Source organism: Urocitellus parryii, chromosome 9 (assembly GCF_045843805.1).
Source record: "Urocitellus parryii isolate mUroPar1 chromosome 9, mUroPar1.hap1, whole genome shotgun sequence".
Lineage (NCBI taxonomy): Eukaryota > Metazoa > Chordata > Mammalia > Rodentia > Sciuridae > Urocitellus > Urocitellus parryii.
In genome coordinates this window covers 111,308,548-111,334,049 of record NC_135539.1, presented here as the reverse complement: position 1 = coordinate 111,334,049, position 25,502 = coordinate 111,308,548, and the positions used below count along the sequence as shown (strand labels likewise).

At 46.0% G+C, this 25,502-nt stretch overlaps 1 protein-coding gene across 1 annotated transcript; it reads right to left on the bottom strand.

Annotated features, from left to right (window-relative positions):
- Window positions 1–1,687: 1,687 nt before the first annotated feature.
- Window positions 1,688–5,256, bottom strand: Il10 (interleukin 10). The gene is made up of 5 exons (XM_026387532.2): window positions 5,092–5,256; window positions 4,255–4,314; window positions 3,831–3,983; window positions 2,844–2,909; window positions 1,688–1,780 (listed from the first exon to the last, which is right to left on the bottom strand). Exons 1-5 carry the CDS (start codon window positions 5,254–5,256, stop codon window positions 1,688–1,690), a joined length of 537 nt encoding a protein of 178 aa, XP_026243317.1.
- Between the last annotated feature and the right edge of the window lie 20,246 nt (window positions 5,257–25,502).

The window sequence follows — 25,502 nt, the reverse complement described above, 5'->3', positions numbered from 1 at the left end:
GTCTTACTGAAAAAGTGACCACAGCCAGTCAGCTCCCACCCTCCATGAGCAGGGGGAGCAGGGCGGCCTGGGCAGAGCCAGAAGGGAGTCAGTGTTTACTCAGCCTCTTCTTCCCCTCTCTGCTCCAAGTCACAGGGCCTTGAGTAGGGCTTCCCCAGCCACGGTGCCTTCCCCCTCGGCCAGCAGACCGCAGTCAGAAGCCATGCTCACATTTGTCTGGTGGCTAGGGAGGGGACAGGAAAAGTGGCTGCTGGAGTCTGGGGTATCCTCTCCAGGGGGGCCCACATTCTACTCTGTTAGCTCCAGCCCTGGTGCCCCTAATTTCAGCTCAAAAAGCCTTTGGTAGGAGTTGTTTTTTTTTTATTGTTCTTATCAATAACAACAAATTTTGTGTACTGGAATCATCTCCAAGGGCCGGGAGCCAAGTGAGCACTTTCTTTTAATTCTCAGGATTTATTCTCACCCTCTGGGCCTATGGAGCTTGAAGAAGCCAAAAAAAAAAAAAAAAAAAAAAAAAAAAAGACTAAAACAACTTTTTTGCCTGTCTATCTTTCTGATCTCAGTATATACAAAATAATCATATATATATGAAAGTTGTAGATGAACACGATACCTTTATTTATTTATTTTTTTAAGGTGGTGCTGAGGATCGAACCCCCAAGTGCTCTCACCACTGAGCTATAGCTCCACCCCCACAAAATAATCTTTCTTAACCTTCAAAGTCAGCATAATTCTTAAGGAGTTAGGGGTACTTCTTAAAGGATTGCATTATGGGAAGACCGTGGTGGTCTTGCTGTTGGGCTTTGAAAGTGAGAATTGCCTTTTCTCCTGATCAAGTTTGGAGCCTCCTTTCCTGGAGAAGTTGCTGGCTTCCTTTCTCTGGAAGGTGTTAATTCATTCATTGTCCCTTTCCTTTCGTCTTGTGGAAGCCTTAAGAGAACCATTTCTGTCACCCAGGAATCAAATGACACCATGATTTGAATAAGATCCATTTATTTATTCAAAATTAAAATCTGCTGTGAAGACAGACAAACAATATAACATTCCCAAAGGAACTGAATTACTTGTAGTTAAAACTGAGTTCTATTAGAACCAACTTTAGGTTGCTATAAATAACAAGCTGGCCACAGCTTTAGAGAATGACATGGTTGGAGAATGAGGTCAGGGGACTCCCTTGGAGATGTGGGGAGGTTAATCCTGGTTAACTGCCTGGTTTCTCTTCCTAAGAGGGGAAGAGTCTTTGCAGCAATCCAGGAGCCCAGATCCAGGGATGAGAGAAATCAGAAGGAGATCATGGAAAACAGCTCAACAGCCAGAAGTGTAGTCATGCTTGGGATGGAAACTTCCATTGGCTCCCCAAGTTACACTTTTTCCCCTTACAAAACTTATAATTTATCTTAAAACACTCAAATACCATAGGGGGTCACCCTATATAAACAGCTTAAACATAGGTGAAAATAATAAATATTGAAAAAATTATAATATTGGGCTTCTAAGTAGTTCACAGAGAAGCTCAGTAAATAAATAGAAATGGGAACTGAGGTATCAGAGGTTAATAAATATTCTAGGAGAGAGGTGCAACAGGGTTTTCGAAGGAGCTGGCTTGGCTAGCTTACAACCCTGAGCCAGATTTTGGGGATTTCCAATTTATATCCTAGAGTCCAGTAGAGTTGCCCTTCTGGATGTTTTAGCTATTTATCTTCGCTGTCATGTAGGCTTCTATGTAGTTGATGAAGATGTCAAACTCACTCATGGCTTTGTAGATGCCTTTCTCTTGAAGCTGTACAGGGAGATAAGAAACACTTGGTTAAAACCTACTGGTAGACGATGGGGCCCCCTCCACTTGGAAGGGCAAGACAGGAGTCAAACGTAGAGGCTATTCTTGCTCTCTTGTGTTGGGAGGTGAAGAGTGACCCTGGCCATCAAAGATATGCCCAGCTGCCTTGGGAAAGGGCTGGGCCTTGACCCTTAGCCCTCACAGGCCAGCAGGCAGTGAGAGCAGCATCTATTCTGCAAAGCAAGTTTTCAAATGGTGTCTTTTCAACATTTTTAAAGGTCAGGTGTTCACACAGTGCTTATGCAGAATTTAATGAAGAGATATCAGAGGAAGCAGTTTGAAAGCTAGATGATGAGGAAAAGGAAATTTTTTATGTTTGTATTCTCCCACTAAGAGATCAAGCAGGCCCTCTGTCTGGCTGCTTTCACCTGTTAGGGGACTTGTGCCCCCTGATGCTGGAGCCCTTTCTAGTGAATGTTCCCAGCCCATGAAAAGGGCACAGACCACATGGCTTCTGGGAAATAGGGTTTAAGAGGCTCTTAGGCAGTTGGAAGTATGAAACCTCATTTAGTTTGGGAGTTCATATTCTCAGGCACCTGGGGAGGTATGAAGGGCAGATGGAAAGTGAACTTGAATCAATTCTAGATAAGTAAGAATTCTGCTTCCTGCTCATTCTAAGTTTAGGGGAATCCAGCCTGAACCCCCAAGGGTGTCTGCATGAGCACAGGCACGTGTCAGCTTCCTGCACGTGTGGGTTCAGCCTGGATTCCCGATGAGCTACTTTCTTTCTGTTTCCTTTATCACTCTCCCCAGCACCTAACTTGCTGGCCCGTCCAAGCTGAAAGCTTGCAAAGACAGTCATTTAGAAACTCCCAAGACACTTCACAGAAAACAAATAGAACCGAGGCAGCTGCTCCTCATTGGCTGAGGAGCTCACACCATTTCTGAAGTTCCCACACCCCCTCCAAGTGTGGGACAGGCTGGCGGAGCACCTGCCACCCTCTGCCCTTGAGGAGTGGGCAGAGTTTGTGTTCTGCAGACCCTCTCTGCCCCCACCCAGGCTCACCTTGCTAAACGCATCCTTCACTTGCTGTACGGCCTTGCTCTTATTTTCACAGGGAAGAAAACGATGCTACAGAAGGAAAGAGAAAATGTTAATGGCCCCGGTTCCTGTGTCCATGGCACTTGGGGGGACAAGTTGGTAGCATGAGGAGGGGGCCCGATTCATTCTGAAAGCCCACTTCTCCTACTCCCAGGGAGAATGGAGCCTACCTCAGTCTTACAATCCTGCCACCCAAGGGATAGAGAAGAAATAACCAGGGAGATGAAATGTTTGTCTTTTGCTTGCTTGAGAATCCAGGTGATGGGCTTCCTCTGCCAGAACCCCAGTGTCTACTGTCCCTTTCCTGCCTCTTTGTCTCCTCTCTTTTAATCTCAGACACCGAGGACCATTTCCAAGTGTCTGAGAAGTGGAGACATTGTTCCAGCTATGCCCTGTCCAGTAAGATGACACTGACTAATTTTCCAATCTCAGTGAGAGATCAAAACAAACCATCAGCGGCAAGGGTGGACTTCAGGTAGAGAAATAAATCATCTGGGAGATTTATTCACAGACACTTGCTTGGGGACAGTAGTCCCCTGGTCCTTCTGAAATACTGGGAGAAATCCTGTCAGCCAGTTGTGCCACACTAAGAGACTTGTTTTCCAAAGATTGAGAAGAGGTGGGTGACACTTCTCCCTCCTTGGGAGCTGAGGCTTAGGTCCAAGGGGACAAGGGAGCCTTGGCTGAAGCTCAGGGCCCCTTTCATAAAGAGAAAGGGGAGTAGTTAATAACCCACAAATGACTCACAAATAACAGGAAAGCTATGTGCAAATCTTCACATGTAAATGCCTAGCGCTCCCCCACCCCACCTCCAGAGAGAAATGAGCAAGAGATCTGACTCCCCGCACCTTTCTGAATTCACAACTAGCCCTGGCACTCTAGGTCTTGGTGTGTCTCTGGATGTAACCCTGCTAGGTCATAGGAGATGGCATGCACAGGTCTGCTACTCACACAGCGCCGGAGCCGAAGTCTGAGGGTCTTCAGCTTCTCCCCCAGGGAGTTCACGTGCTCCTTGACATCTGGGCTGTGGTTCTCTGCCTGGGGCATCACCTCCACTAGGTAAAACTGGATCATCTCTGACAAGGCTTGGCAACCCAGGTAACCCTGCGGGCAGGTGCCAAAGAGTGGGGGTGACTGGGAGGAAGAGCTGGTGCAGCTAGCTGCAGAGGACACCCTGGTCCTGGGGACCTTCCTTAACCAGCCACCTCTCCCCCAGCATAGAGCCCTTTGTTAAGCCCCTGGCTGCTGGCTTTGTGCTGAGTTAAGATCTTCCTACTTCTCTTTTTCAAAGTGAAGGAAGCCGACCCAGCTGTCTGCAGTCACCCCGCCTCCCTTCCCTTAATCACATTGCACGCTCCCTTGCCCTGGCTCTCACCTTAAAGTCCTCCAGCAGGGACTCGCTTAACAGCATGTCATCCAGCTGATCCTTTGTTTGCTGTAAGAACAGAAGAAGCAGTGAACTGGAGGTTTGGGGAAACCTGAGATGCATGTCTTTCCCATGCCCTTTTATGTATGGAGTTTTCAATTTGTGATCTATGGAGTCCCTGCCCGCTTAAAAAAGGAGAGTGCTAGAACTCGTTGTTAAATCAGGTCCTCCCACTCCAGATCAAGTTGCTTTAAGAATCAGGCTGATTTTGAAGAGAAGGCAGAAGCTGGACTCAGTCCTGGTCTTTCCGTAGAGCCATAGCTTTTGTCAACCCTTTTATTCCTGAATCCCTTCTCATGTCTTGCTCTTTGCCTTTCTTTCTGTCCCTGGAGGACATCCAGCTCCAGTTCTGAGAACTCTCTAGGAATGGGAAACTTCTCCCAATGCAAGTTTTCTCTACTCGTGGTCCTGTCCCAAATCTCATTCTTTAAGTTTTGGTGACCCTCTAAGCAGAGGCAATTTCTGCTTTTTTTTTTTTTCTGCCCCAGAATAAGTGGAACATTTCTACCTCCCATCAGAACTTTCTTGATCTCTCCTAGTCAATAAACTATCAATCTCCATGGAATCTTATAGAAAGTTTCTGAGCATAGGAGAGAATGCATTTATGAACCCCTTAGGCAGCTTTCCCTGCACCTTTCCTACATCATCTGGGCATGGCTCCATTGTGGATTTTCTTAAGAAATTAGGTTTGAGGGGAATGAGTGTTGGGGATGGAAGGGGAGGGGGAGGAGGAGGAAAAGGAATACCCTCTCCTGGCAGTCCCGGAAAGAAAGCAGCAATACTTACAAAGAAAATCTTCACCTTGCCAAAGGCAGCTCGGAGTTCTCGAAGCATGTGAGGCAGGCCACCTGGAAAGTGGGTGCAGGTTTCCTCAGACTGGGCGTTCTCTCCTCGGCTGGTCCCCATCCCAGCCAGGAGGACCAGGCAATATAGCAGCACGGGGTTGGGCATTGCGGAACTCTGCTTCTTCTGCAAGTCTGCCTGTGGTTGGTTTTGCAAGAGCAAGCCCCTGATGTGTAGACCTCCTCCTGGGTCCCCTCTTTTATATCATGAGCTTGGTGAGGCCACCGTCAATTTCCTGAAGGTTTTTTTTTTTTTTCTCTCTCATTCAAGTCCCTCCCTTTCCTAGACTCCAATCTGTATTGGTTGAGTTTAAAATTTTTAATTTCTGCATCGTAAGCAAAGGACTGGTTGAATATTAACTTTGAGGCTCTTTTTTAACATACTTTTTTTTTTTTTCAGTTTCTCAATTAAAAAAAAAAAAGTTAACTTCCTGAGGAGAACAGCTGTTCTGTGTGCAGAGGCCCACAGCTGTGAGTTCCATTCGCGTGTTCCTAGGTCAGAGTGACGCGAACAAATAGACCATTCCAGAATACACTGGGATTGAGAAATTATTGGATCCCCCTCAACCTAGGTTGCACACGCAGACTTTTCCTTGCTGATTTGGGAAGTCACCTGAGGTCTCTGGACTCAGTTTTTTTCCAAGTCAAAGTGAGTGGTGAGCTAAATGTCCTCCCTTCTTTAAATATCCTCCAAGTTCTTTCATGTCACGTTTAAGGACAACCTCTTGACGAGGCTGGCATCCTACAGGACAGGAAGGTCGGGTGAGCGCCAGCTTCTTCTCTGATCCTGGCTTCATTGAGATTCTCAGGTCTAAGTTTTCACACCCTCAGCTCTCTCAGTTCTTGGGAATGTTAGGAACAGTGGTCTGCATCCCCCAAAGCTTGTTAGGTGCCATTCAGATGGTTCTCACCATGACCCTTAGCATCTCCATTTGGTAGAAAGGAAACCATCAACCAAGGTTCAGAGCTGTTCTGTCACCCAACACAGTGTCACCTGTGTGCTGAGTGAGGGAAGCACCCTTCTTAATACTGTGTCCAGTGTGAAGAAGGAAAACCTGGATGAGGAAGTCCGCAGGTTTTTTTTTTTTTTAAATGTAAATGGCATTTTTTCTATCTATCTATCTATCTATCTATCTATCTATCTATCTATCTATCTATCTATCTATCTATTTTTGGTTGTGCTGGGGATTGAAACCAAGGGTGCTTTGCCACTGAACTCTATCTCTAGCCCTTTTAATTTTTTTTTTTTTAATTTTGAGACAGATTCTTCCTAAGTTGTTCAGGCTGGACTATCCTCATGTCTCAGCCTCCAGGATTGCTGGGATTACAGGTGTGTGCCACTGGGTCTGGCCAGCGTCTCTTTCGGTTGTAGGCTTCTATGCCGCAGCCTGGAGTTTGGGAGGTGGAGGAGGGGAAGAACTAGAAATAACAAGGAGAATGATTCAGAATTCCATGAAATGCTGGACAGAAAGGCCCCTCCCCTACTTTTCTCTATCTCTCTTCCCCTTCCCAAAAAAAGCCACAGTAGTCCAGTCATAGATGTGCGTGTGTGTGTGTGTGTGTGTGTGTGTGCGCGCGCGTGTGCATGTGTGCACAGGGCAGGGAGAAACAGGGCAGCCAGTTGGGGTTAGGATGAGGAGTGTTGTTCTACCTTTATTTGAGAGGGATCAGGGCAGTGACATCAGAATTCCGAACATATCTGGAAGGTCTTGGGGGCTCCTTTGAAGTGACCAGACCTGGCCCTTCCACAGGGCTTCCCTCATCCCGGTTTACACAGTTACTTGGAAGAGCACTGGCCTGGGGCCAGGAGACCTGGGCTCTGTCCAGGCTTTGTCAAGTCATTTTTCTCAGGGCAAATCACTTGTCCTCCCTTTATCTGTTTTCCATCTACCCCAAGGGGACAGCCGTGTCTGTCCTCTTCCCTGACAGGGGGCTTTGTGCTTAAAGAACAAGTTGGCCAGGTGGAGGGCATCCCCAAGGTTTCTGGGATTTCCTCGCCTTCCTGCTTCAGTGCTGGGCATCTTTGATGGTGCTGCGTTTTGCGTCTTCCTCCTTGGAGAAGATGGTTGTGCCAAAGCAAGGAGGAGAGACACTCTGGGTCCAGTCAGTCTGGAATGAGAAGGAGGGAAGTAGGAGAGGCTCTAGGCCCCCACCCCATGGGCTCACCTGCTGGGGTGACTTGTGGATCAGCATCAGGGACTGTGACTTCTCTTCTCCACCCTTTGAGGAGTGTCAGTGCAGAAACTCAACCATTGCCAAAGAAGGAAGAATCTTCCAGAAACTAGAATGGAGTTAACCCAAGAATTGCTGCTGCTTCCAGATTTCTACTAGTTCTGCTGCCAGTGAGCAGAGAGGAAGGGTCCAGGGCTGGGATTCTCCATGCCTTTCACCTTTCTCTTTCCCTCTTGGCTCCTGGGTTTTCTGGGCTTTGTCTGCTTTTAGCCTGCAGGAGCACCGTGCTCTCTAACCTGCATGTTCTAGATACAGATGCAGCACCGCAGACCAGCCAGGCCAGGAGTCCCTGATCCCAGGTAGTATGGATCCCCTTCTACCTTTTTTTTCCCCCAGTGCCTTGTGCTTACCTCTCTGTGAAATCTATAATCCTGCACCACTCTACCTTGCCCCAACAGCTGTGAGCTCTCTGAGCAGAACATTACTTTATTAACTTTTATGTACCAAGTCTGGCCCACAGAAGGGACCAAATACACTTGAGATTGGCATAGCAGAGTGTCCCCGCCCCCTGTGAGCCTGGACCAAGGCTGAGGGTGTGACACCAAAGAAGCTGGTCTGGGCATAGACAAACACTCAGAGGGACGGGGAGAGCAACTGAGGGAGACAGACAGCACTTCTTACATTTCCTTATTACAATTTGAGATATATGTGTAAATATATACACACTTGTGCTAAGTGTGGTAGGGAGAAAGGAGATGCGTAAAAGCCATTTGTATCTTTCTTTAATCCAAACCCCATTAAATAGGGCTGAAGTTGGGATCTGAATTCTTTGTTTTGAAAAAGGCATAGCCAATTATCTCCAGGTGTGTGTTGGGTACTAGATCCTTCCACACTGATTTAAACTAATTAGCTCTTCCCCTGTCAAAATTTCATCATCTAAATGGACAGAGATACCATTGGTGAGTTCCTTGATGTTAAGTCCTTATTTTGCCAACGAAGGTACTAGATTCCCTAAAACCTAAGCTCCAGTATTGATATCAAGGGATACGTATAAACACTGAAAAGTCAAGACCATGGGCGCTTAACATTGAAAAAACATCAAAAACAACATAGATAACTCCTAGATCTCAAGTCTGTGAGGACATCTGTTCATCTGGAAAGTCATTGGAATGCATCTGGAAAAGTTCCAAACTTATAGCCACATCTCAAATATAAATGCCAACAAACTCATAGTAGGAGATTTGAATTTGTGTTTTCATATGAGGGAACAGCCCGTTCAGAAAGGAGGTGAGAGAGTAGGCACTTTTGGATGGCTGGAGTGTCAGGCTGGGTGTCATTTGGTTCTGTGAATTTGAGAGGACCCAGGTGCCCCTCATGAGACTGTGAGCTCCTTGGCAGCAAGTGGCCCGAGTCTCATTCGCCCTCTAGTCCAGATGGCTAGCAGGTGTCTAAGAAATGCCTATTAATTAAATACAAATAAATTTATATATATATTTTGTCCTGCTCCAAAATATTCCCTAATTTCTGTATTCGGCTGAATTGAAAGAAAAATCCTACTTCAAAAAGAAAGGGATTTGACTTTTTGTCTTACCCAGCAAGAAGTCCAGAGGCTGGCAGTCTGGGGCTGGTATCACATTCATGACATCTGGGATCTGTGTTTTCTTCCTTTTTGTTTTCAGATCCTTTGTTGCTAGAGAGAGGGAGGTGGTAAAATCTGAGTCCCAAGGCATGTCAGCCCAGGAAATCCTAATAATTTTTTGGGAAGCTCCAACTAGTTGGTTTCACCATTTTTGGCTATAGAGGAATTGGGCAGAAGAGAGTTGCTGGTGTGTGTGTGTCCAAATAGATTTTCAAGGGTCCTATCTACAGTGCACAAGCTCTTATAAGGAATCCATCCACATGCTCAGAAAAATGGCAGCCATCTTGCTATAGTTGCCCTGGATCTTGATGTAATTCTGCAGTTCAGATCCAAGAGTGGGGACCAGGCTGGGAGCCCTGTGGGTTAGCACTGGAGCCACAAAGGGAAGGTTAAGGATTCCTGACTTGCTGGGTTTAGCAGAGCAATAGGGTCACTTGGGGGAAAGGGAGACAACTTTCCTGATATTGAATCCTTTTGGGGTTTGGCTCCTAGATGCCCTTAGTTTTATTTACTTTTAAAAAATACTGATGATAATGGGAGTTTCATTTCTTCTTATCCAGGACATTGAGTATGGAAAACATTTTGCTAACTTGAAATTTCTAGTATTCCCTTGAATAATCTTCAGCTTGTTGGGCAGAGGTTTTCTTGGTGCCTTTGCTATAACAGATCTCATGAACATCATACCTACCCAGTGTGGTTGGATGAGGTCAAGGGGACAGGGGTCTGTGGGCTGTGTTCTCCTCTGGGCCCCTCCAACTTGGGGCCTTATGATTAGGGTACTTCAGAATAAAGCCCTGGTGGGTTAGAATTTTAGGAGGAGCCCAAGTTAGGGCTAGCAAAGTCTATGCAAACTGGATTGGGTGACCTTCCGAGGATTGTGGCCGGCAGACACTGCAAACCACAGCGGAAGGGCTGATCTGTGGACAGCCCATGTGGAATTCCCCTTTGTGCAACTGTGGCACCCGATCGAGCAATTTGGATTTTCCTTAGGGGCCAAACAGTATGTTCTGTAATTTCTCATATAAGACATTAGGCTTATCAGGGTCCGGAACACTGGGTGTTATTGCTGGCCACCCAGAAGCCAGAGCTACTGCTTCTCTGTCTCTATGGCAACCTAGGATAATTATGGGCACCTGAATTGGTGGTGCTGGTGGATTCTCCCAGCTTCATAACTGTTCCTCGATGGACTTTAGTTTACCCAAGTCTTGATGGCTGGCACCTCAAACCTGGCACATGCCAGAAGAATGGCTTCGTGGACATTCAACTTTTGCAGTCATAGAGGGTCCCATGAATACAAGGGTCTTGTACTTGTTCTGCTCTCATCTCACTGTCTTGAGATCCTTAATAATTGCTGAGGAAGGGGCCCCGTATCTTCATTTTTCACTGATCCTCCAAGTGCTGTAGTTGATTCTATATCTGAGTCTAAAGTCATCATCTTCTCTCTGTAGTCTCACCTTAATCTGATGCTCCCTAACTCGGTAAAAAAACCTCCACCCAGCACTAGAAATAGCGTGTTGGTTCCTCCCTATTTGATGCTATATTCCAACTTATTACCAGGTCCTCCAGATTTTTCAATACAAATATTTCTCTCTCTCTCATACTGAAACTGAACCCAGGGGCACTTTACCAGTGAGGTACATCCCCATCCCTTTGAATTTTTTATTTTGAGACAGGGTCTTGCTAAGTTGTTTAGGGCCTAAGTTTCTGAGAAGGGCCTCAAACTTGTGATCCTCCTGCCTCAGCCTCCCGAGAACTGGGATGACAGTAATGGTGACCCATGCCTGGCTTCACAAACATTTCTCTAATTTGCTCACTTCTCTCAGTCTCCATCATCACTAGCAACAGCTGTCTGGTTCAAGTTACCATTTCTTCTCTCCTGGACTCAAAAGTAAATGCGGAATTGACAATTGAATTTCCATTCTCTAAACTGTTCTCCATGTTGTAGATAGACAGGATGATCATTTCCAAACACCAGTGTCTGATTATGCCTCTCTTTCTGCTTTAACTCTTCAATTGCTTCTTACTTTCCTTCTCTTGGAAAGAGAGGAGCCATATTTTTGATACTATCTAGAACTTCATTTATCATCTGACCTTGCCTATCACTTCTGCTTTAGCACTCCACTTCCCTCTGCATTCTAGCCTCAATGGCTTTCTTTCTTTTTTTTTCAAAAAATGATCCACTCTCTCTGGACACAGGGCCTTTGAACCTGTAATTCTGCCTTTCCACTTTCTCCCTCTCTTCATTCTTTATCTCTCAGATCAGATGCTACTTCCTCAAATGAGTTTTTCCTGATTCCCCATCTAGGTTACGACCTCTCGGCATACCTTGCTCCTTTCCTTGTATAGTGCTTATGTCATATGGCTGTGTGCTCATTGGATCCACCTCTGTCTCCATTAGACTATAAGCACTATGAGGGCAGGGCCCATGACTCTTTGTGATCATCATGGTTTGCCCAGTAGTTAGCACAGTTCTGAGCACATCCAAGGGTCTCATTAAATATTTGGTGACAGACTGAAGGACTGGAGAATATACTTTTCAAACTTTTTGTAGCGTGAAGTGCCTGGCTACTTGTGTTGATCTTCCATCTCATATAAAGTGGAGGATGAATGCATTTGGGGGAAACACCTATCCTAACAAACTATACCTATTCCTGCATAGTTTTTCCAGTTTTTTTTTTCAAATTTGATCTGATTATGAATGAATGTTCTTCTAGGCATATGTGATAAATCCCTGATGGTGTGGGAATGTTAAAAATGTCCTGTGGATGGGATGCCAGAAGAGGGAAGGACTCAGACATCATCTAATTTATACGCTAATTCAGACTCTTTGTTTTACAGATGGGCAAACAGAGATCCAGGGAGGAAAATAACTTTTCCAGACACTAAAGAGGATCAATGGCAAAGGCGGAATCGGAACCCAGTTCTCTTTCTCGAGTCAGTACCAGATTCCTTGTCTTAGAAAGTACTAAGTCACTCTGAATTCTCCAGGCCTACACCAACAACAGGGGGGTTGTCTAGGATGTGTGTAGTGTGTGGGTTTGCGGTGGTGAGGAGAAGCTGAAAGTCTGTGAAAACAAAGTTTCCTTCCACCAAATGATGATGACTCTAGGGTGCTCTCGTGGGTGTGTGTGCGGCTGCATGTTTAGGAAATGAGGTTGGAGGTGAGGGCTGCTTAGGTATTTTTTTGTCTTAAGGAAATAGTCAAGTCTTAGGATATTTTCAGAAAGAAAAGTGTTTTTACTGTATTTTTGTCTCTGAGGCCTGACATCAGTCGCATTAATGTGCATAATCTGACCTTCCCACTGTACTACCCTGGAAGCACCCACCCCTCCTAGGGACCTAGGTCAGAGAGGAGAGTGGGGGGGCACTTCCATTCCTCCTGCCCATTTCCAATCCTGATCTCTAAAATGCACCACTGACTCTGAATCCTCAAATATGCCACTTGGTTTTAAGCTTGACTCTAAATCCTCAGCCACACCCCTTGAGTTTGGCATATGTTTGGTGGGCTCTGGGTGCTCATATGGGTTACAGGTGAAGATCAGGTGCTCCCCAAACCCTGGATTCATGCAATTCCTACCACCTACATGTACTGGACTTAAGTCCTCACCTCAGGGGGAAGCGGGAGGGGTGGGTGTATGCATATGCACTGTCCTAGTTTCCCTAAGTCAGCAAACTACGGAGGTTCAGGATCCCCTGACACTCTTAAATTATTGAGGATTCCCACAAAGAGATTTTATTTATATGGATTGTATTTGTCAATGTTTATCACATTAGAAACCAAAACTGAAAAATTAAAAAAAAATCTGCTGATGACATCAATTAGAATTACCAACGATACTAAACCATTCCATATTAATATACATCTCTATTTTCAAAATGAGATGTCACTATTTCCCCAACCCAAATATATTTAGTGAAAAGAGTGGTGGTGTTTTACATTTTTGAAAAATATTTATTTTTAGTTGTAGTTGGACACAATACCTTTATTTCACTTATTTATGTTTATGTGGTGCTTGAGGATTGAACCCAGGGTCTCACAAGTGCAAGGCGAGCACTCTACCACTGAGCCACAACCCCAGCCCCTACATTTTTTTTTTTCAAATCTCTTTTTCTGGTTTGATAAATAAAGCTGGATCCTCCCATCTTTCCCACATTTAGCCAATATATTGTGTTGGTTGGAGCATTGGAAGAAAATCGGCCTTATAAAGATATGTGGCTGAAAAATGGAAGACCTCCCAGGGTTCCTTGTAGTACCCTTTGAGAACTGATGTCATAAGGATTATGTAAAACCCTCTGAATAAAGATAAGTGAGAAGGAAATGATCAAAGTGTGGTCTCATAGGAAGGGGAAGGCGACCCACTCAAGGGTACCTGGCCCAGGTGGACAAGGGAGAAGCCCACTGCTGTGTTTTCTATTCAGAGTTTCCAAACAGCTACTGTGGTCCCCTAGTTCAGCACTCCTGTGAGCACCTGTATGTCATGGAAGCCAAAGTGCCTCACACACAGTCTTTGTGGTTTCAAGACAGAACCCATGATAGTTTCGGGGCTGATTTGCAGCGCCTTCCCTATTACCGTAAACCCTCTTCTCCAGAGGCCCCCAGGTCTGGGGACAGGCTGTAGGGGCTGGGCGTGGTCAGGGGCACAGGTTCTGCAGGGGCTCCATTGCCTTTGAAGCTTTACTTTCTATTTCCACTTTTTATTCTCCATCTCCCCATTTCTCTCTCTCTTTCAACTCTGAGAGGCAACCTTGTACTATAGTTGAAAAGAACACACGATTAAACTGCTAATAAATGTGAGGACACCCTCTAAGGTTCTCATACTTCTTTTAATGATCACATCAGTGCTTTTTAAGAAATATTATTCCTCCAAATAATTAAAGAGAATGTCTGTGCCTTGGCTTTTGGGTGATCACAGATTGTGCCTCAACGCAGGAGGGTGGTTGTCAATTGGTATCAAATAGTCAATTGATTAGTTTCAAAAGAAAAAAAAAAACATGGCTGAGCACCGTGCTCAGACAGCAGCAAAGGCTAGACCTGCATCTGTACTTTGTTCCCATCAACCTTGCCCAGATCCTAGTGTTCTGTTACAGGACGTTCCTTGCCTTTTTGTGAACACAGTTAAGGGGGTGAGCCCTGGAGTCAGATTGAATTTGCAGTCCAGCTATACCCCTTGCCATCTGTGTGGCATTGGGTGAGTTATTGAGCTTGACAGCGCTGCAGTATCTATAGGCAATTGGGGAAGCTAATGGGCCCTCTTGTGATGTGCAAGGCCTGATAGCAATATTGAGTGTACTTAAGTACTTAAATGAACTCCTGACATATAGCAAAGCAGTTGGTCCATCTGATTGTGGTGCTGAGTTTTTTTTTACATCAGAATGCTCAGCTGCTAGATTTGGATGAACCTGTTCTTGGACCTGAAGACTTAACATGGAAAAGGTTTAGATCTCAACAGCCCGAGGGCATTACGGGAGCACAGAGAAATCAATCCCAGAGCAGAAAGAGGTCTGGTGGAAGTACTTAGGACCCAGCGTTTAGTCCTGACCCTTGTACCACAAAACCCTGGACAAGTTCCTTCTTATCCCTAGGCCTTGCTTTCTGATGTTTTTCTAAGATATTTTCCAAATCTAGAATTCTGTGACACAGCCTCTCCCTCCCCGGACGACTCCCCTTGGCAAGACTTAGTTGGCATGCTGGGTTCTGATGCGCATTTCCCCTCCCCGCTGCGAAATCCCCAGATCAGCACAAGATCAGTCCCTTCCAGTTCAGAGCTCCTGCCCAGACATGGAAGTGCCACCCTGTCAGAGAAACAAAAGCTTTTCCTCAGGCAGCTTTTGCGTGTGTTCACCTGTATTTCCTTCTCGCCATCCTGGCCCCCAGCGCTTTGAGGTTGCAGTTTCGATGTGAGTCAAGTGTGCTGAGAGCAGTGGAAACCAGAGAGGCCTCTGCTCAGCCAGAGGACATGATGCTGCCTTTTCCTCAAGAGCGAGGCCGGGGGATGGGGAGTGCGTGGGAGGGAGGTGGCCACCTTCTGAAAGTGGATTTTTTCGAATTGACTGTATCAGGGAGGAAAGAATATTACTGGAAAACCCTAGAGAGCACTTCACATCTTGTTCTGAAGGATCTTCACCTTCTCAAGAAATGATTCCCGCGGTGCTGTCAAATGTTGGGGCCATTTTGATGTGCTTTGAGGAGCAAGAATTTTTTTGGTGGGGTTGGCTCATGATGTGGGACTCAGACAATGTTTCCCTAGTGGAGGTGACCCTGGGGTGCTGGATCCCCATGACAGAGCATGATCAGGCCAGTTTGGGAGGTGTTTCAGTCCTAAGGCTTGTCAGCAGCTATAGGCTTTGAAGCATCAAAGTCTTCCCACCCCTTCATCATATTCTGTGGGAAAAAGGAAAGAAGGCACAGAGAAATGCCCAGTGCAGAAAATAGGAAGTTTGACCATTATGGATGAACACTTGTATCATGCAAACCCTGTGAATCAGCAGAGTCTCAGATCCATGAAGGAAGCCCTGTGGAGTGAGCAGGAGGCCTGAAGACCCACAGAACAGAAACAAAGAGTGGGAAAGAATCCACTGGCCACCCCCAATTTAGAAGTGCCTGCTAGCTGTAGACCCAAATGACAACCATTGATTCTTCCTTACCTCTGCTGGGAAATCCTTTGTGAAAGGACCAGGAACTTCTAGAGATCCATGGAGTACAAAATGTAGAGGTGGAAAGGGAACCATGGAAAAGAGGCAGGAGTCTCTTCAGTCTGTGACCCAGAGGCTGAGTTCCATGCAGGGCTGGATGGTGAGCTGGGGTGGGTGGAGAGAATTGACCATCTGGAGCACTTGGTTAAGCAGGGCAGAAGACAGAGATTCAATGAGGGGCTTAGAGGAGTCACTCAGAAGGGAAGAGGGAGGGACTAACCAGAGAGGGGTTGTAGGGAGAGGGAGTAGAGCATAATAGGAGGTGACACAATACAACTTCGCCTATTCAAATGTTGCTTAAGCCTGGTCATATGGTCCATAGGAGAAAGTAACTCCTTTGTAAATCTCGTAGAACTCAGCTCCCAAGAACCCAAACTGAGGGTTGGGGTTATTTATAGTATGACCCAGTTGCATTGTAGGCTAGGAACAAATCAGCATTTAGAAAAGAAATTTTCATGAAGATATTATTCCAGGTGGGAACAGTGGATCATGATCATTAGAAGATGATCCATTACTTCTGCTATAATCACTGTAACTACTACCTCACTAGAACTACTATGGCCTTTACTATTAGAACAGCTATGACTATTGATACCACCACAATTTCGCTTTCCCTTCTGGGCCTCCAGAAATGACTTTGAACACCCAAAGGTTGATGCTAGTGAGGGAGGGTCCCCACTGGTAGAGTCCTTTCTGTGTGGGTGGAGGTTGCCAGGGATTAACAAGGCAGGGGGACTCAATGGAGGCTAATGGCAGGTGGTGGAGGGGAGTGGTATGTGAAGCTTCTGATCACAATGACCACATCTGGGGCTTCTGTTTCATTTCATGGAAAGTCAGAGGGCCTTAGAGTAAACTGCAGGGGAGGAGGAGAGACTGGGTTGCAGCAGGTCACATCTAGCCAGAGCTTGCATGTGGAGAGCCTGCATTGGCGAGAAAATTGGGGTCAAGGCTGCCTGGGCGACCGTAACTGAGATCTGAGTCTGTGGAAATGGTGTGAGGGATGCTGAGCTTTTCACATTGACCCCACTGTGGCTCCCTGCAGTTACCACCCTAGTTGAGCTAAAGGCCATGTGAAGGTTCAACCCATAGCTGGTAGTTACCACTGGCAACGTTCTGAGTGCAACCAAGTTAACTCTTTACATGCATCGTCTCCTCCATCCCAGGCTAGAGAATAGAATGCATTCTTAAAGTCATTTTAGATTTCTCCAGATTACCAAGCCAAGCTCATTTGTCTAAGGCACTGATTTCGTCACCAAACTCCATCTTCCTGAACCTTCAATGGCTGGCCAGTGCCTTCAGAGCAGAGCCCAGTCAACTAGCTAGATGTTTGCATCTCCCAGTGTCTTGCAAACTTCTTTCCGAAAGATTTTCCACACAAGATCTCTGGCCAGAACAGGAGGGCCCTCACTCTTATCAGATGATGCCTCCCCACTCTCTCTCCCACTTCCTTGTCTCCACTCATGGCCTGCCCCTTCCCCTTCAGCATCACCTCTTCTGTGAGCCTTTCTTCACAACTTTGATCCTACTGAGACTTCATTAAAAGCAAATAAACAAACCCTCCAGCACTCGGGACTACTTGGTGGTACTCGGTGTGCACTACCTCACGTTGTTTTTCCTGTGCCAGGGAAAGAGAGGAGACACACAGTGGCTTGGGGTGAATATTTTGCTCATTGACAAATGAGCCTAGGCATGGGTTTAAGATTCTTCAAACGTGAAGACCAGGACCCAGGCAAAGGGGACTTGGGGTTTAGTCTTTCTTCTGTGTGACTTTGGTGATGTCTTCAGTGAGCCTCAGTTTCTTTCTCTGTGAAGTGGGGCAACTCATCTCGATTCTTTCCTCCTCCCTTGTAGAGGATCACAGAGGCTTGCCAACTGGTTGAAATACTTAAGGCCACACAATAGCTAAACACATCAAAGAGTTAGCCCCTCTGTGGTCTTGATCTTGACTCAAGGAAGGAGACCTTGGTGGCTTTCCCCAGAACCAGCAGCAGGGGTAGAATCCAGGAGTTTCCTCCTTAGCCATACCACAAACCGTCAAGTCACATGACCTTTTCCTGGACTCCATTATTCTTTCCAGTAGACCATGCGGGTACCACCCCCTCGCCCTCGCTTTCCTTTCCATCAGTGATATTTACAACCATTCGCATCTGCTTTTCAGTCAGCTTCCTTTTAAAATCCCCCTCTGCTACAGGGATCACAGGATCCTCTGTGATTCTTCCCTCCTTGTGACTTGGTTGGGGAAGCACACTGGTCTACAGAAGTCTTATTCATCTTCTTAGTCCTGGGGAGGATGAACTTAAGTATCTGCTGAGTGTAAGTGTGTGCTCATGTGTATACCCAAGTGTGACTCCTTGGGGCTCTTCTATCACTAACTGATGAGCTCTCTGATCACATATATTGTGTGCCTACTATGTGCCATGGACTGGACACATCCTGATGCTGTTAAGCTGCAGATGCCTACTCCAGATTACTGCCAGTATTAGGTAGTTTTCCTTTATCACTCTTGATTTCTTACTCTGTGCCTCCTATTTTATATTATTTCATTTTAAGTATTACGACAACCCAAAGAGTTTAGCCAATTAATTAATCCCACTTTGCCAAAGAGTAAATTAAGGCTTGAGTGATTCACCCTAGGTCATATAGTAAGTAGTTGAGGCCAAAATGTGAACCTAGATTTGACTCCAAAACAGACCTTTTATACAATACAACTTCTTATTAGAGCCAGAATTTTCTCCAAGAGGCTATGCCTGCTCAATGAATTTCTCATTTTTGGAAACTACTAAATCCTTCCTTTTCATATCTTCAAAAAGGCCACTCCACCCATCCTCCCAATACATTGCTTTGGTAACCATTGACCATGAACTCACACCTTCTAAAAGCATCACGCAAAAAGTCCACTCCCAGATTCCTGTGAACCTCAGAGATTGGAAATGATCCAGTTTAAATCCAAAGGGCCTTTATCTGTGGTTACTTACCCATTTTAATGCTTACATGAGAAATCTTAAGAAATAATTTCTCCTACTAGAAGGGTGCTAGAGTCAATTTGGACCAGGCCTTCAAGAGACTGAGGCTTAGAGAGAGGTTAGTTGACATGTCCAAAGTCAGATGACCAGAGTGTACTGTGCTAAGATCCAACTCCAAGTTAAATGCTTAGAGCTGTTAGAAGGATGAGGACTTTCGGAATTTATTTCTAGTGTATTTCCATTTCAGCCCCTTCTTCCAGATGAGAAAACTGAAATTCAGTGCCTTTATTATTATTATTTTTTTTTTCAGTGCCTTTAAAGGACTTCTCTGATGACAGATCAGGAATTCCACCTTTGATTTCCTGGTAGTAGGCTCACTCCTTTACCCATAATACCATCCTGAGACAAACAGTAATTTCTAAAAGGTTAAAAAATGTCAGGAGAATGTGCTTCTCTCATGGTCCTAGCCTTTCAACATCCCAGAAAAAACCTGAGCCCCGTGACATTTAGATTCTTTCTCTGGTTGTTGCTGCCTAGGGGCACCTCCCAGACAGAAAAAGAGGGAAACAATAAAAAAAAAAAAAAAAACAAGCTCAGCAACCAGAGAAGATAAACACCATCGAGTCTCAATATGGTTCACCGGCAGAATTTTCCCCAGAGCCAACGGCCCGTGTCAGACTCTATTTTCCATCTGGCTACTGTGATTTGGTTGTGGCACCCGTGCTGCTTTCTTTCCTTTCGATGGAGGCAGACTCTGACGCAGGTCTGGGCTCTGGCAGGTGTCTGGGGTTTATGAGCGTGACCTTGGCCTCTGACACCTCATCTCCGGACAGGACCAGGTCAGCTGGGACAGAAGCAGGTGGAGGTGCAGGGAAAGAGTTAGGGTTTTTGCCCTCTCCAGAATCCCCCTAGCACAGGTCCTCAGCCTCAAGGCTGACAGAAGACAAAAACTTTGGTTCCAAGGGGTTTCTCTTAGCAATGGATTCCAGAAAGTAAGTGGAGGAGGGTTATCTGGCATCTTTCTTGATTCCTTTTGTTTTGCTAAATTATTCTCTCTCAGGCAGTGCTTATGTGGATAAGATATTTCTGGTCAGAGAGCTTTCCCAGAGGTGGTCAGATTTACCATCTCCTCTACTGATCATGATTAATCTTTTAATTAATAGTACCTGCCACATCAGCTCCAGTCAGAAGGCCAGAGTGACCCTCTCTGCTCCTCCTTGGTGAGAAAGACATTGTTCCAAGATGTGGTGGTAGGACTGTGTGGATGGACCTAATCAATGAAAACGATTTGTTCAATATCAGGAAAAGGCTGGGCAAATTCCCAGCAAGGCTAGGGGCTAGGATGTCCCCAGGTTTGGATTTGGTTCTCTGCACACTGTCTCCAGGCTCAACTCTTCCTGTGCCCCATGCCCAGTCCTCCAATGTCCCTCCACTAGCTCTCAAAGCCTGCATGTGGGTTTCTTTATCCAGATCTTCGCTCTTACTAGGCACTCCTTTCTCTTCCTCCAGCAAAAGCCTCATTTTCTTAAAGGTAATTGGCCAATGGAGTTCAAAAATAACTTACAAAGACAGTCTCTCACCCTCTCAGGAAAACATCTGTAGTTTTAGCTGGTGGTATTGAGAAACTGATGTGACTCCATTTTTGAGAAACCAGCTTCCACCTCAAGGCCTGTCCTAAAGAAGGGGGCGTGACCTTGACCTGGGAAAAACCCACAGAGCACTCCTAAGCACATACCCATCCTACTGAGTTGTTTGTCTGCAAATAACAGGAGTGGTGCCAGGTGTCCCTGACTCAGGCTAGGTGAAGACCCATAGCAACCCCCCTAGCAACCTCCAAACAGCATGAGACAGGAAAAATACCGAGGATGCCAGATGACCCCCCTCCAGTAGTTTATGGTGGTTGATAACATGTTGGGAAACCATGTAGTTTATAGCACATACACCCCTCGTGGCCTAAACCATTCAGTTCAAAGGAATCCCCCTCTTGTACTAACCAATCACTCCTACCCAACTTGTTCCCACCAGTGAATGTGCTAATCAATGTTAAGAGTTGTTGTTTGATTTTCCAATGGTATGGAATGATGTTGTGACGCACAGAGTATCCCCCGAAAACCTATAAAATCTCACTGAACAAAGGACCGGGACTCACTCCCTGGGATGGCTGCATCGGGAACGGTTGTGAGTCCAGGTTCTAGCTTGTGTGATTGCATTGGATTCGGCTCCTGGAGGTCTATTGGATCCCATGAATCTGGCATTACAGTATTTATCCTGGCTGTGAGTGTGTGCACATGTGTGTGTGCACGAGCATGTGTGTGTGCAATTGAGGATAGTGGGGCAGGCCAGGGGCCTTCCCACACTGGTTGGATTTATCATTTCATCTCCACTTCCCACTATGAAAAACGATCAGTGTCAGTCACAGGCAGATGCCCACGTCTCAGGAATTGCCCCATCCTGGTAATATCTGTGGCTTCTGAAGGTTGAGTTTCAAATGATTCTCCTTTGAGGAAGCCTGGGGAACAGTATAAAAAGTTACTTTGCAAATAATGTGCAAACAAACCAACCACACACTCACTTGCCCAGTGAATGCTGCTAGGTGCTCCTGAGTCAGGGGATAGGTCTGAATTCCTTAAATGGCCTTCTCCTTTCCCAGTCCCAACTGGGCAGGGCCTCCCCTCCACTGGCCCACCATGTTCAGTTAACAGTAATGTGTGCTTTCAGACAGGGCTTCCCAAGGAAAAATTGGGTATGGAGAAAGTGTGATGGCATGGTTATCCCTTGAAGTTTAGCCCATTCCCATAGACTTGTATCAGCAAGATTACTTAGAATACATAATATAAAGAAAACCAGAGCCAACCCTTGATACACATCAAGCATAGTTCTAAATGGTATACATATAACAACTCCTTTACTCCTCACCATAATATAATGGTGATGGAAGTACCTCTTTTTAGCCTATCTTGGGAAAACTGAATTCAGAGATGTGATGCACCTAATCCAAGTCCACACAGCTAAGAGGAGGTGTCAGAATCTGGGATTGAATCTGGGCAGTTCTGCTGAAGAGGCCACACTCTGAGGTCCCTTAACAGAGCAATGGGGGGTAGCACTTGTCATAGTATGAACTGAAAGGAAGCGCTCCATAGCACCCAGCACAGAGGGTGCCCAACAGACATCACAAGAAGAGTTTGCTTTTGAATAACAGTGGGACAAAACGTTTTAGGATCAGTTAGAAGCAGAAGGGCTTGCTGTTGAATGCGTTTTTTGCCTTGGATCACCGCCTGGGGCTCTCAGGAATAGACAGACACCTGGAAGGATCCTGAGGAGGCCTTCTGCAGAAGTTGTTTCAGTTTGTGACACTTCCATCTCTTCATCTTGGGTGTTGATTGTTTTCTGAGAAATTTAGGGGGTGACTGGTTTAAAAATAATGTGAAACAGCTGATTGTGTCCAGGGGCAGCATGTGAGCTGGGCCCCAGGAGGCAAAAGCCATGAATCAGGAGTCATGTAGCAAGACAGGGTTTTCCTACCAGCCGGCTTTGGTCAGCGTGGGTCCATGGTTCCCTTGAGGGATTCCCCGACAGCACGCCCCAGGAGTTGCACCCAGGCAGAACGCTTCCGATTCCCCCATCTGGCCTGACTCACCCCAGCCCCCAGATTGCTCAGACCCTCCATCAAGGTGCAGCTTGGAGAGTCAGATAGGATCACCACGAGGCTGGGTGGGTGGGAGGCTGAGCAAAATGGCCCATCCTCTGGGTTCCAGAAAGGCCGCACCTCCTTTTCCCTCTCTACCATACACCTGGAACCTCCAAAATAGGAAAAACACTGCAGTGCAGAGAAATAATTAGAATAATTATCAATGCTTTCTGAATCTCAAACACTGACAGATTAGTCATAGTGGCAGTTTGGGTGGTTGTGATAACACCTCCTTGGCCTCCGTAACAGTTGGTGGTGATTGATTACGTCAGCCAATCGAGGGGCCAGCAAGGAGTGTGACTGTTGGCAAGAAGAGGCTGAGCATCGGAGGAAAGGTAAGTGGGGACAGGCCTGGTGCCAAGTGTGGGTAAAGGCTGTGGAGGTGAAGGCTAAAGTTTGTGCACTCGGGTCGTGAGCCTGAGTCCCCAGGTCAGATACGTAGGGGGCCCCTGGCCCTCACGTGGTGGGTGGGTGATGTTCTCCGGCACCGCGGCCACCATGGCCAGATCATTCTTACGCCATCACCACTGCCATCACATCACTCCTCAGTTTGGACACTGGAAGAGACTTCGCTGACCACCATGTTCATGTCTAAATTCATATAGATCCCTCAGTTTCCCCATCGGCAAAATGGAAATAAAGACACCGTCACTGTGGTTGGGAGGATAAAATGAAATGGCAAAGGGAACGTGCCTGGAGCAGCATACAGAAGGCATTCAATAAATGGTGGTTTATTTCATTTCAGTTTTTCTCTAGGGTCTGTGATATCTTAAGCTCCAGTTCTGTCCTCTGCTCCCTAAGTAAACCCTTCCTGCCTCACATACACGCACTGATTCCCAGGCCACTGTGTACTAGATGTTTATCCTCTGCAAAGCCTCTTCTCCCTGGTCCAGCTCTCATGGACACTTCTTTTTCTCAGTCACCGACATTGCAGTTTGTCCTTGATTATTATGTATGTCGTCTTGAGTCCTCCCTACTTGAAACGTGAATGTGAGTTTTACCTTCTCAAGTTCAGGAACTGGGCTTATTGCTTCTTTTGATTCCATGCCTGACAGGCTACCCATAGGTCCCTTAGAAGAAACCTGGGGAGGAGGTGGGTGGGTAGGGGGTTTGTGTGGCAATGGAAAGTTACCCAAAGTGATGGGGAAACCAGCCTGGGGTGCTTCTCTTGGGGGATTTCCCTGTACCATGTTTCATGACCTGTACTAAGTACCAGGTTTTGTCAAGCCGTAATCCTGCCACGCTCCCCGCTTTCGTACCTATTTCTGTCCCGGCACATATTTGAATTGTTAGATGGAAAATACCAGAAATAACTGGGCAACGGCCAGTGAGTGTGCCTTTTAGTGCAGGATGAAGGGCCTCAAAACTTATCTGTGCTCTTCAGATTGCTCAAAGTCTCCCAAACCCTAGTATGTGCCAATCAAATAATCCTGGCAGCTCTGGCACTGGCCTTTCTTGGGGCTTCCTTTGCTTTGTGCAACAAGCTCAGATAGAACAGCCAGTTGACACCCAGACACAGGAGCCAGCTGCAGCATTAGAATAACATCTGGCACCTAGGCTAGAACTGCTCACGTGGCAACAGCCCCGTGGGTAGTGGTGCGTAGTTGGGGGGAGGGAGTAACTGTGCATCTCAAAACTGTGGCTCCTTTTTGGACCCTGTCCATTCTTCTATATTCTGTTTCTTTGCATTCAGCTGGATTTATCCTGTCATAGACCCAGGACTAATCCCGGATGGAGTTTAGGATTGCTTGGCCCAAGCTGACATACCTGAATTATATGCAGATTAGATATCTCAAAAGCCTGGCCTACTCCCTGCCTACTTACCACCTATTTTCTACTCTGGACAAGCCAATTCACTCTCGGACTCCTTCCTGTACTTTTAGGATTTCCAAATGGAGAGTGTTAGAGTTGGAAGGCGCCCTGTGGCCTCATTTACTAGCTAGTGCACTTTCTTTCGTCATTCTGTGGCTAAGAAGAGAGACCCAAGTCTTGGGAATAACTCCTTATGAGCTCATGCAGCCTCCCCATAGGGACAGCTCTGCCCTCCCCTGCTTTTGGAGCAGAGCCTGTCCCCAGGTCATTCCTTTTAACCCATTATCAAGCCTATCAATTGTGTCCAATCAATGATTATTTTGTTCCTTCCATTATCAGTCTTAGAATTCGCCTTCTTTGAGAAGATTTCTTTGGTTAATTCGATTCATCCTTGTATTGGGGTTCTCCAGAGAAAAAGGATCAATAGAATGAATCAATCTATCTATCTATCTATCTATCTATCTATCTACCTACCTACCTACCTACCTACCTATAATAAGGTATTGGCTCATATGATTATAGAGGAGAAAATTCCCGGGGTCTGCTATCTGTAAATTGGAGTCCCAGGGAAGCCTGGTGTAGTTTGAAGGCCTGAGAGCTGATGCTATAGATTCCAGTCCAGATTAAAAAGGCACCTGGTAGAAGATGAATGCTTCAGTGCAAGCAAGGTCAGGGACTCTTCCCTTCCTTCACCTTCTTGCTCTGTTCTGGCTCTTCATAGATTGGATAATGCCCATCCATATTGGGAAGGTCAGTGTCCATCAGAGTCCACAGATTTGAATGGTAATCTTTCCTAGAAATATCCTCCCAGACACACCCAGAAGTAATGCCTAACCAGTCATCTGCGCATCCTCTGATCCAGATGAGTTGACACATAACATTAGCCATCATAATCTTCCATCCTTTACCAGGTGGGCGGCTTATGCTACATGAACTTTCACTTAGTATTATTTGTCTTCACGAGCTCCTTATTATTGCAAAGTGTTCTTTGTCATCTCCTTTAGTCAGGAGGTGTCATCCATCATTCTAGGAGTCCTGTGTAAAACAGCTGTCATCATTATCTTCATCTGGAGTCTCACCTTTTGTCCAGCCAAGGAATGCCTGTAGTCCAGGAGTAGAGATCATTGCCTGATGATACGGCTCACCAAAGTCTTTTTTTGAAAATTATTTTACAGTAGAATGCATTTTGACATATTGTACATAAATGGAGTATTTGGACATATTGTACACATATTGTACACAACTTCTCACTCCTCTGGCTGTACATGGTTCAGAGTCTCTCCACTAGTGTAATCATACATGTATACAGGGTAATAATGTCTGTCTCTTTCTACTGTCCTTCCACCAAAGCCTCTTTATCTGAGGGTGAGGCTAGGGTAAGACTGGAA

Coding starts and splice junctions, on each gene's coding strand:
- Il10 (XM_026387532.2), bottom strand. CDS start 5,256: ATGCCCAACCCCGTGCTGCTATATTGCCTGGTCCTCCTGGCTGGGATG. Junction 4,315..5,091: donor GCAAGGTGAAGATTTTCTTT/GTAAGTATTGCT, acceptor CTGTTCTTACAG/CAAACAAAGGATCAGCTGGA. Junction 1,781..2,843: donor TGAAGGATGCGTTTAGCAAG/GTGAGCCTGGGT, acceptor CTCCCTGTACAG/CTTCAAGAGAAAGGCATCTA.